The sequence below is a fragment of the Typha angustifolia genome, chromosome 5 (assembly GCF_048772165.1).
Source record: "Typha angustifolia cultivar Huaian chromosome 5, ASM4877216v1, whole genome shotgun sequence".
Taxonomy (NCBI): Eukaryota; Viridiplantae; Streptophyta; class Magnoliopsida; order Poales; family Typhaceae; genus Typha; species Typha angustifolia.
In genome coordinates this window covers 3,676,931-3,689,030 of record NC_133243.1, presented here as the reverse complement: position 1 = coordinate 3,689,030, position 12,100 = coordinate 3,676,931, and the positions used below count along the sequence as shown (strand labels likewise).

Genomic DNA, 12,100 nt, shown 5'->3' with positions numbered 1-12,100 from the left:
TGTCAAATCTGCCAACGAGTCAAATCGGAGGCACTCAAGCCTAGCGGGCTGCTGCAACCACTACCTATACCAGAGCGTATTTGGGTGGATATCTCCATGGACTTCATCGAGGGGCTGCCGGAAGTTCGAGGACAATCGGTGGTGTTTGTTGTGGTGGATAGATTGAGCAAGTATGCACATTTCATAACATTGTCTCACCCGTTTTCAGCAAAAAGGGTTGCTGAAATTTTTGTTCGGGAAGTGGCACGCTTGCATGGGATGCCTAGGACGATCGTGTCAGACCGGGATCGCATCTTCATAAGTGAGTTTTGGTCCGAGTTCTTCAGATTGCAAGGGACTCAAATCAATCTTAGTTCAGCTTATCACCCCGAGACGGATGGCCAAACCGAGGTGGTGAATCGTGGACTAGAGCAATACTTGCGATGCTTTGTGGCGGATCGACCAAAGAATTGGGTCAAATTTCTTCCCTGGGCTGAGTGGTCATACAATACCGCTCATCACTCAAGCATTGGCATGACCCCATTTGAGGCGGTTTATGGGCGCACTCCCCCTGTCTTGCGTGCCTACGATAGACTCGCGGCGACGGATAGGACTGAGCTTGACTTGGAGCTTGCTGATCGAGATGAAACATTGAGACGGCTCAAGACTCACCTAGCCACAGCACAAAACCGCATGAAGCAAACGCATGACAAAGGCAGACGTGAGCGAGAATTTGAGGTGGATCAATTGGTGTTCGTTCGAGCTCAACCGTATCGACAATCCACATTGAGGCCAATTTTGAACCAAAAGTTGGGATACAAGTACTATGGTCCGTACCGAGTGCTACAACGAATCGGTCCAGTAGCTTACCGATTGGACCTACCTGAAGGAACCAGGATACATCCCGTCTTCCATGTCTCGGCATTGAAGGCCCAGATCGGGCCTAACCATGTAGTGGGTTCGACCTTACCCGAACCAATGGAGGAAGATGGCTCCAATGAGCCGGTTCGAGTCCTAAGTCGTAGGAGAAGACGCCAAGGATCCAGATTAGAGACTGAAGTGCTGATTGAGTGGCTGGGCAAACCTACTGACGAGTCTACATGGGAGCTAGAGACAGACATCATGGATCGCTTCCCAAATTTCAAACCTTGAGGACAAGGTTGCGGAAGCGTGGTGGATTGATACGATTCGGACTTCACCGACGTCGTCTCGAGTTTGGATTGAGTTTTAGGATAAGATTGAGTTTTAGGATAAGATTGAGTTTTAGGATAAGATTGTGTTTTAGGATAAGATTGAGTTTTAGGATAAGATTGTGTTTTAGGATAAGATTGAGTTGTTGGTTAGCCTATAAAAGTATGTGTAGGGCAACCAAAATTATTATTGATTATTGAGAATTGAGTTTGCCTTGCCTCCTTCATCTTCTTCGCTCCCGTTCCCTCAATCTCCCCGGCGACGCCGCTTCTAATCTCCCTCGACAGGCCAATCACCCTAGTCCCTTAGGAGTGGCCCTCTTCTCCCCATTCTTCCAATTTATCCATCGCTATCCCTAACCTTTCCATCATCCATAACCCTTCCACCATCACTTTTACACCGGTGCCACCCCATCAACACCGGCCCTCCACAATCCACCATTACCCAGGATTTCGTGCCTTCATCCACGGAATCCAAAAACAGAGTATCCTGACGTTCGTCCACTAAACGAACGATATTTCGAGATCCCCATCTCCGATTCGCCTGAAACTAGATCCGTTGGAAAGCTCTTTTCCGGGCCTACAACATATCAAAATTTCACAGCGATCCAACGGCGGGATATTTCGGGATCTGATCTCAAAGTTCCGTGCAAGATCGTATTAATCTTGAATCAGAGTCATAGCACCAAAAGAGGGTTCGTATCAATCTGGTATCAGAGCCTATAGCCGAGGAAGGATCGTAACACGTGTAACTCAAGAATTTAGGTGATAAAGAGGCCAAGAGAAAAATGATACAATGCAGTCTCCAACCATGTATCTAACACATGCATTTCTATACTAGTCTATCACATGCATACTCATGCTAGAGATCATTTTGACAGAAAATCATAATAGTATAGTCATCTCCAATCATCTCTATATATCACCAATATACTCATATCCCAAATCAGCCTAATCAAATGCATGATAAAATATGCTCAACAGAAATCATTTCTAGATAAAGTTATATAATCATGCTAGAGGCCAAAACATGCATATACATAATTATATAATATATCTTAATTTGAGAAAGACGTCTAAAGAATAAAACTACTCAGTTTGTTTAGAAGACACAAAAATACATATACCTCACATCTACCAACCGAAAGGCAATTCATTGCTAACTAGATCCACAGGGTCTCACATAAGGGGTTTGAGATCCGAAAATATTTAAGTCGCATGAAAGTAGCCGTTTATCCAATTAAAATTAATTCATATAAAATATGATAATTTATTAGGTTTAGAACTCCCCTTTTTTATATTTTATTAAATATCTATATTTAATTATAGATATAATTCTGGTAATATAAATATATCATTATTATGAAATGCTAGTTAAGAATAGAATGGTTGTTCTTTTCATATAAAAGTAGTTTAAGTATATAATTATAAAAATAATAATAAGAGGGTGATATATAATTATAAAAATATAAGTATAGATGAAAGAAGAAAAAAGAGATTTAGAGGGAGAGAGAGAAATGAGAGAGGTGATGCTAGCGGGTATATGGTACTGGCATTTTATTTGATCATGATGTGCATATTCATATTTACTTATTGTTACACCATTTATTGTATTACTTTTAAAATATAGAAGTAGAAATTTGCTGAGGTTTATACTCACCATTTTCTGGTAAAAATATTTTCAAATTAGTAGATGAGCTGGAGTTCGTTACAGATCTAGTGAAGACTAGATTGAGTCTTCTTATTCTTATTCTTAATTAATTTATGTAAACAAAGTTAAATGACTTGTAGCTCCTATATGGGTTTTGTCTTATTTTGCTATGTATATGTATTTTGAGCTTGTTGTGGCCTTGGTGTTATAGCCTTCTTATTTATATTATTTGTGAAATTATATATTGTGTTGAAACATTGACTAGCAGGTCACATAATGTGTTTGGTGGCGGATGTTATAACTATGCTAACAACAAATGCGAAGAAAATAATCATGAATACAAAAGAGAGGGAAAAACAACATGTGTTAGAGTCATCCTAACATGTTTGAATTTCAGGTCATAAATATTGAAAAGGCAATGTGGTTCGAGTAGGGGAGAGCTCTCACTAGCAAGGAAGATATCAAGGTTTTGGATGGTTTGCAATTTGGAGAATAAGGATTTCAAAAATAGTATTCATAAGATGTATATCTTTTCGCAAGAGAGAAGAGATAATTAGATTTTTCGAATTTTATAAATAGCATCTCCTGACATTTAATGCAAGAAGATATCATCAAAGTTGGTGTAGGGGTAATTTTGGTATTTTCATTAAAACATGGGGTGATGCTAGAGAAAGTTAAAATGGGTTGTGAGGCAAAATTATAAATAAATTTGGTGAGGCTAAAAATAGCACTGCGAAATGAAGCACGACATCGTATAAAGGGGCCCAAAATGGCGATAGAAAATGAAGCACAACATCGTAGAAAGATACAGTGTGTCTTATTAAGTAGGACGAACAGTAACGTGTAGATTAGGATCACTTGATCCTCCTGCAAAGAGTGATGCCATCGCCGACCGGCAGCTGGCAGATCTCAACACGAGGGTCGGCGGCGAGCGCCTTGTTGATCTCCAGTACGAAGGGCCGGAAAAAGCTTATTATTTTCGGCACCGGAGTGTCTGGAGGCAGCGCCACCGACCCATACCACAGCGTGTTGTCGTACCCGATCAGGCCGCCCACCTTCACCAGATCCAGCAGCCTCTCGTGGTAGTTGAGGTAGTTGTCCTTGTCCGCATCAACAAACACGAAGTCGAACGTCCCATGGTTCGCCACCTGCTCATATTCAAGATGACTCGTTAATCGCCGCTAGAAATTCAAGTTTCCATAAATGAATGGATTGCAAAGAATCTCACGTCTGCCAGCAATTTGTCGAGGACGGGCAGAGCAGGACCCTCGCGGAAGTCGATCTTGTGTGACACGCCGGCCTTTTGGATTACAGGAAGGCTGTGATCGTAGTTCTGTCGGTCAATATCCAAGGCCAGGATCTGCCGCAAAAATTTATTTAGATATTAGTTCTAAATTATAGTGCTTCAATCCATAAGTAGGCGTAAGATTGATTACTTTGCCGTCGTCGGGAAGGGCAAGGGCGGTGGCTAGAAGAGAGTAACCAGTGAAGACGCCGATCTCCATCGTCTTCTTGGCGCTGATCATCTTCAGCAGCAAGTTCAAGAACTGCCCCTCGTCGGGGGTGACGGACATGAAACCCCTGTTTTAATTTCCATATTAATTATAAATGTTTTCTTCGTTTTATGTCGGGCGAAATAATTTAAATGATAAGAAGTACAATGGGTGTTCGGCGGTGATCTCGCGGATCTCCTTCATGCACTCAGGCTCCCAAGGATACACAGTCGTCTCCAGTACGTACTACAATTGTGTCACATGCAAACATAATAATAAAATTTTGAGCTATAGATAATAGAAATAAGGGAAGTTTAATTCCATCATTGTAACTAAGAGAGAGAGAGAGAGAGAGAGTAGCAAGACATAGTACTTGATAAAGAGCATCACTTTGGAGTAAGCTCTTGGATCCCAATTCCTTGGTATCCTGTGGCTCCCATCCCTCTGCCTTGATCTTTGCTTCCATCAGCTAGCCTCTGTGCTAAAATTCTCTCTCTTTAAAAACGCTCTCGTTATTGGTGGGATCAGAGAGTGGGAGGCTGGGGGTTTATATAATGCAGACGTGATATCTTGTAGAGGAAGGAGAGCTACTTAACCAAGTTTCCGGCTACCTATTAGAACTTTCGTTTCGCATAGCCTTTGAAATTTGGATTCATTAAAGTTAGCTAGTAACATAAAAGTCGTTGAAATTTGGATTCATTAAAGTTAGCTAGTAACATAAAAGTCGTTTCTCTGGACCGTGGTTTCCACTGTTATTTTGTTGGGGAAGAGTAGTAATGACAACGATGAAAACGAATAGTACATGACTGAGCTTTGAATAACATTGGAAAAAACTCTTAAGATTTAATAGTAGTCGTGAAACCAGAACTACTGAATTCTATCGCTATCATCAACTAAATTTTATAATATTTTATGTCCGGATCAGTCCTGATTTGATCAGTAACATTACTTATTATTATTATTATTATCTTTTCCTTTTCTCTATTTACATATCAATCTTTTTCTTTTTTATTTACGCAATGGTCTTCTTCATTTTTATTTACATACCAATCTTTTTCCTTTTTATATACATACCAGTCTTTTTCTTTCTAAGTTTTTAGTTTAAATTCTGTCGTTTTCTTTTTTTATTTATTTACATACTAGACTTTTTCTTTCTTTTTTATTTACATACCAGACTTTTTCTTTCTAAGTTTTTAGTTTACATTGTCTTTTTCTTTTTCTTTTTTATTTACATACCAGTCATTTTCCTTTTTAATTTACATGCACGTCCTTTTCTTTTTTAGTTTACATATCGGTCTGTCCCTTTCTAAGTTTTAGTTTTTCTTTCTAAGCTTTTAGTTTACATGTCTTGTCTGCCTTTCCCTTTTGTTTCAAAAAAAAGTGAAAATAGAGGTTTATCCTACAATTTATGCAGAGGTATAGGGATCAGTTAGCTAGATTTGCTAAAAGGCCACTAATAACATTATTAGAATAATATACTTAATTAGGATTTTTTCTTATTGCAATAGGTATTTATTTTTATTAAAATAAAATTCATGTAGATTATATTCAAACGCCTTGTGAACGCCTGTATCAGGTTCGCAAATACAAAGAGCGCATATTGTGCGTTTAAACGCGGTTGGGCGACTTCGAACGTCCGCTTTCAAATATCGATGCATGCATATTCGGGTACTTCCGCGCTGAGGACGTTACGAGTAGACGGACTTGTTAGAAAGCATTGTGTGCACATCCTTATCGATTCAGGGAGTACACACAACTTTCTAGACGAGAGGCTAGTGAGGAGATTGAGTTTAGATGCCGAATCGACCACGGGATTTGACGTTGCTATTGGAGACGACATGAAGCTTAGGGTGGAGAACTTGTGTCGCCGGATCGGTATACGGGTACAAGGACACGACATCATTGTGGACTTGTATCCGTTGGCGCTGTGAGGAACGGATATTGTCCTTAGTGCTTAGTGGTTATAGAGTTTGGGACCCGTCACATTTGATTTCTGGAGTATGTGGATGAAATATAAACAAGGAAACAAAGATGTGTGGCTTGATGGTATTTGGTCTTCACCGAATCCTGCGATGCAGCCTATGGTGGGGTTGCCTTGTGCGTATGGTTTAGCTTATCTTTTTCATTAAGGACCAGCAGGAGATGAGCCTCAAACGAGTTCAGGTACTACCATTGAATTATCTAATTTATTAGATAGCTTTTCTGGACTGTTTGAGGAGCCGCAAGAGTTGCTACCGAAGAGAGCAGCGGACTATCGCATAGATATTGTATCCGGGGCTGCACTAGCGAACGTGAGGCCATATAGGTATCCACATGTGGAAATAGAATTTATCTCAAATATGGTAGCCGAGATGTTGGAGCAAGGCCTCATACAACCAAGTCATAGCTCATACTCATCCCCCGTGCTTTCGGTGCGAAAAAAAACAGGACATGGCATTTTTGTGTCGACTATCGAGCACTAAATGCTATTACCGTCAAGGACCGGTATCCCATTCCGGTTATCGAGGAGTTGCTGGACGAGCTTGCATGGGCAACTATATTTAGTAGGCTTGACTTGAGGGCCGGGTATCATCAAATTAGAGTTCACCGGTCGGATGTTCACAAAACTGCATTTCGGACTCCAAACGGGCATTACGAGTTTCAAGTGATGCCTTTTGGTCTCACCAATGTTCCAGCTACCTTTGAAGGCCTCATGAATGATATATTTTGGCCTCTCTTGCGAATGTATGTCTTGGTATTTTTTGATAATATTTTGGTGTATAGCAGGACTGAATTGGAGTATTGGCGGCATTTGGAGGACGTGTTGAATTTGTTGAAGCAAAACCAATTAAAGATCAAGAAGTCTAAGTGCCTATGGGGAGTACCAAGGGTGGAGTATTTAGGCCACATCATTTCAGCGGATGGTGTAGCGACGGATCTACAAAAGGTTGCATGCATGATCGCTTGGCCTATTACTACTACTACCACCAGATTGAGAGAATTTTTGGGGCCGACCGGATATTATTGATGCTTTATCACCAGATATGGTAAGATCGCTGCTCCTCTCACTTCTTTGTTGAAGAAGGACTCTTTTCGATGGACGGATGAAGCCACTTCGGCATTTGAAAAATTAAAAACAGCAATGACGACGGCACCCGTTCTAGCATTACTAAACTTCACTAAAGAATTCATTGTGGAATGTGATGCGTCGGGTGTCGTCATAGGAGCTGTATTAATGCAAGAAGGACGTCCCATTGCCTATCTTAGCAAGGCTTTATCATAAAATCCTCAGCAATTATCAACTTATGAGAGAGAGAGATGTTGGCAATTCTATATGCGGTGATAAAGTTGAGGCTTTAATTGATCGGTAGGCGATTCATTATCCGAATCGATCAAAGGAGCCTTTAATACTTTATGGGACAACGCATACACACTCCGGCACAGCAGCGATGGGTCACAAATTTGCTAAGGTATAATTATGAAATTCAATAAAAAAACGGAACGGAAAATAGAGCGGTGGATGCACTATCGCGCTAACTCGATACTGCCATGTAACAACCCAATCTTAAAAAAAAAAAAAAAAAAAAATTCTGGGCACGACAAGACCGGCCACACTGTGGCCGGCCTTGTGCCCATGCAAGCTGCGCATGCAGCTTGCGTGGTGGGGGCGCCACGCGCCCGCTGCCGCAGCCAATGGGCTGCGACCAGCTGGCCGCGGCGGGCCCCGGCGCCGCCGCAAACCGCCCCCCCCCCCCCTCACCGCCTTCCCTCTCTCTCTTTAAATCTCTCTCTCTCTCTCCCGTTTGGTCTCTCTCTAAACCTCTCTCTCTCTCTCTCCCTCTCGCCGAGGCCGGACTATCGCCGCCGCCGCCACCTCCACGAGCGCCGGTGAGCTCTTTCTCCTCCTCTCTCTTCTTCTCTCTTCTTCTTCTCTCTCTCTCTCTCTCTCTCTCTCTCTCTTTCTCTTTTTCTTACCTTGGGCTCGGGCCCGTCGGAGCCGAGCCGCCGGCGAGAGGCCGGCAGCTGGCTGGCCACCAGTTGCCGGTGCCCTCCCCGTCGGCCCGAGTCCACACCTCCCTCCTCCTTCTTCCCTTCTTCTCTTTTCTTTTCTTCTCTTCTTCTTCTTCTTCCTTTCTTCCTTCTTCTTTCTTCTTCTTCATCTTCATCAGCTATTTCCCTTCTGCAATAGTGCTGGGCTCGGCCCAGCACTGTAGCAGACAGTGCCGAGCCCAGCACTGTGGCAAGGGATTGCTCCCTTTTTAATTTGTTTATATTAATTATATGATTTAGTTTTTAAAATTTAGGTGAATCAGTTATCTGGATGATAGATTATTTTAATAATTTATACTCTCTAGCATAAGTATTAGTTAAGTATTATTAGTATAATAATTTATTAATTATAGTTATAAGTACTTGCATATGATTATATATAGTATAACCACTGTTTATTAGATTAATACATGTAATCATATAGATAATAATCTTATATTTTATATAGTTAGTTTTATTAAAAATAATTAAATTTTATAAGTTTCTATTAATGTTTATGTATGCTTATACATGCATATATTTAATACATTTGAGTATACAATGTGTTTCTAGCAACTTATCATTATTATTATATATTATTTTCTATGCAATAAAATGCTGAGCTCAGATAATCATTTTTATATTTATGAATAATAATTAATATATGTATGATTAGTAACTAGTTAAGTAAAAGTAATAATTGCCATATAATTGAATAAGGTTATCATAATTATATATATATATATAAGGTATATCAAGTTATTTAATAAAATCAAATAATTTATTATATTTTACACCAATGAATTCTAAATGGGATAAACGGCTAACATCATATTATTTAAATATTTTCAGACTCCGAACCCTCTTATTTGAGACCCCGTAGACCTTGCTAGCGATGAGTGTCACTCGGTTACCTGACGGACGTGAGAGATGCGTGGTTTGTGTCTTCTGATCAGACTGTGAGTAGTCTTATCCCCTAGATCTCTTTCTCAAATTAGGTTATATTATATATTATGTACATGCATGTTTTGGCCTCCAGCATGATTATATGACTTTATCTAGAAATGATTACCGTTGAGCATATTTTTATCATGCATGTAATTAGGCTGATCTTTGGTATGAGTATGATAATGATAAATAAGGATGGTTGGAGATGATTATACTGTTATGGTTTTATGTCGAGATAATCTCTAGCATGAGTGTGCATGTGATAGACTAGCGGGAGTATGCATGTGTTAGATATATGGTTGGAGACTATATTGCATCATTTTTCTCTTGATTCCTGTTCCACACAGACAATCGGACACATGCCGTTCGCTAGGGCATATGTGGCGAGTTATCCTCACGAGGGTTCTATCAACTATGTGGGGTGCCCGGTCTGGATGGATGTTGATACCCTTAGCGGATGGCAGGGTATGGTTATATTTGAGATACTCCTTACGGATGGCAGAGTATGCTCGGAGCCTTTGGGCATGATGTTGAGACCGGGTACCGGGTGTTGACTGTGCACAGTGGTCTAGTATGATGATATTATACCGAGATGTCGGTGATGATTATGATGTTGAGAAATGCATATGATTTCATTATCATTCGGTTACCTGATTATCGAGTAGTCAATATTAATCATATATGATTGCATTTGATTTCATAGTATTGTCATGGTCGGCATGCATCATGTGTCATATTTGAGAGAGAAAGTTATGATGATTATATGACGTGGTGACCTATTTATTCATTGTCGAGGATTATGTATTCTTATCAGTTATGACATGTTATCTACTTTTCATTTATGTATTATTGAGGATACATTCATATACTCATTCATGACATGATGCTCTGTCTAATTCATATTATCTAGTACATGATTTACTCTTTGTTTGGCATCACTGATTCGGGGTAAGGTCTATTCACTGAGCCTTTTGCTCATGACTCTCTTTATTTCTTTTCTAACCCCTCAGATTTGTGGTACGTGATAGCGACCTGAGATATCTTGAGAAGATATTTTATAGTGATGATGAGGTGAGCTATTGATGCGAGACGGTATGGAAGATAGTTTAACCAGACATTGAGTTGTATCGTTGTTTGCTATATTTGTACCTTATTGTATCAGATGATGAGTTATATAGTATATGTCAGATTTTTATAGCACTCGTGTATCAGCTGTTTAGTTGTATCTTGATGGTTTGTTGTGGCCTGTATGGGTCCTGCCATATTATGTAGCGGTCTAGTGTTTATTATTGTGGACTTGGATATTCATATGTTAACAGATTTATTTGATTGATAGTACGATTTATTCGACGATGGATTATGTGATCATGGATATGTTAGTAGGTGTTATTTGATAATGTCATGTTTATAGGTGCACAGGAGAGTATCTGTGCGTGACGGGCCCCGCCCAACCTGTCTTGTGCGCCGCGCATGCTGTGTGGGCGCGTGGGCGTGCACGTGCCGTGCCGGGCGGGGGGCGTTATAGTTCAGGTGGTATCAGAGCTTAGGTTTTAGGATGATCTAGCAAACCATCAAGATAGTAGTTGTCGGTTTATTTTAGGGTTACCCTAGTAGTCAATCTCGATGAGTTTGATATAAATTGGTTGATATAGGAATCTAGGTTGTGATGTTAAGATTATTAAGTTTTGATACTTGTCCATATGGATAGAAATAATTGGTGATATTGGTATATTGAGAAGTTATCTGAGCGACTAATAAATAGGAAGAGGTATTATTAAAATCATGCATTAATATTGATATTGAGGTGTCGTAGTCTGTGGAGCATAATATTGGATATATGGAGTTGTTCATATATTGTGTTACTAGGTATGAAATTTTGATTGTATCGATAAGATAGGTGATTTAGTAGGGATATGTATAACTAGCAATATTGTTAGAGGATTAACATCTTATTTAAACCTTTGAGTTGATTACCAAATAGGGTAATGGGTATAAGAAATATGACATGGACACAGTTATTGGTTTGTGAGTGATGTCAGTAATTGAGAAGTAATGTATAGGTTGCTGACTGTGTGAATTTGATTAGATAGAAAGAATGATAATGAAAGGAATGATATAGGGTGATTGATAGTTGCTAAAGTTGATAGTCTCAGGATATATCTTGTATGTCAGTGAAAATTGATTTAGAGGATAAGAATATTATAGCCTAAAGATCGTGTATGTTGGGTGATGAATTTTAATTACAAGTATACAGACTTATGTTATTATAATTATTAGGTGATATTAATGATGTTGTAGAAGGATGTTGATGATACTATACGATTAAATTGTGCAGTATATATAATGGTCTTTGTATAGAGGATGTGATAGAATATTAAATTGAGACTTTTGAAGAAATAAGAGGTTTAAGTGGTTTAATTAGGAATGAGATATGTTGGTATGGATGTTAGATTGAGATATTATGTGTTTTGACATGTTAGTTGTTTTTGATGATACTAATTGGAGAGTTAATTTGATAGAGTTATTCATAGAACCTATAGACTTGACCATTTGTTATGACTGATGAATAATTTGGAAGTTAAACTAATTGCTTCATAGGACGATAATGAAAGGAATATAGAGGACTATGATATTTCATGTATAATGTATCGATGGATGTTTATTATACTACTAGATGATAAATAGATAATGATGTATAGGAAAGTGAATATATTAGCAATTATTTAACCATTGACTTACATGCTCGATTATTACTAGAGGTTATTAAGCGAGCCTTTTTGAATGATTAGATTGATTTAATGATTGTGAAGACTTACAAGTTTACATTTAAG

At 39.2% G+C, this 12,100-nt stretch overlaps 1 protein-coding gene across 1 annotated transcript; it reads right to left on the bottom strand.

Annotated features, from left to right (window-relative positions):
• Nucleotides 1-3,545: 3,545 nt before the first annotated feature.
• Nucleotides 3,546-4,847, bottom strand: LOC140760312 (caffeoyl-CoA O-methyltransferase 5-like). The gene is made up of 5 exons (XM_073097234.1): nucleotides 4,687-4,847; nucleotides 4,480-4,559; nucleotides 4,257-4,401; nucleotides 4,049-4,180; nucleotides 3,546-3,968 (listed from the first exon to the last, which is right to left on the bottom strand). Exons 1-5 carry the CDS (start codon nucleotides 4,777-4,779, stop codon nucleotides 3,675-3,677), a joined length of 744 nt encoding a protein of 247 aa, XP_072953335.1. The 5' UTR covers nucleotides 4,780-4,847; the 3' UTR covers nucleotides 3,546-3,674.
• Nucleotides 4,848-12,100: the final 7,253 nt, after the last annotated feature.

Excerpts from the sequence above, each read along its gene's own strand:
- LOC140760312 (XM_073097234.1), bottom strand. The coding sequence starts at position 4,779 with ATGGAAGCAAAGATCAAGGCAGAGGGATGGGAGCCACAGGATACCAAG. Across the intron at positions 4,181-4,256 it reads CCCTTCCCGACGACGGCAAA|ATCCTGGCCTTGGATATTGA; the intron begins GTAATCAATCTT and ends TTTTTGCGGCAG. Across the intron at positions 3,969-4,048 it reads TCGACAAATTGCTGGCAGAC|GTGGCGAACCATGGGACGTT; the intron begins GTGAGATTCTTT and ends GAATATGAGCAG.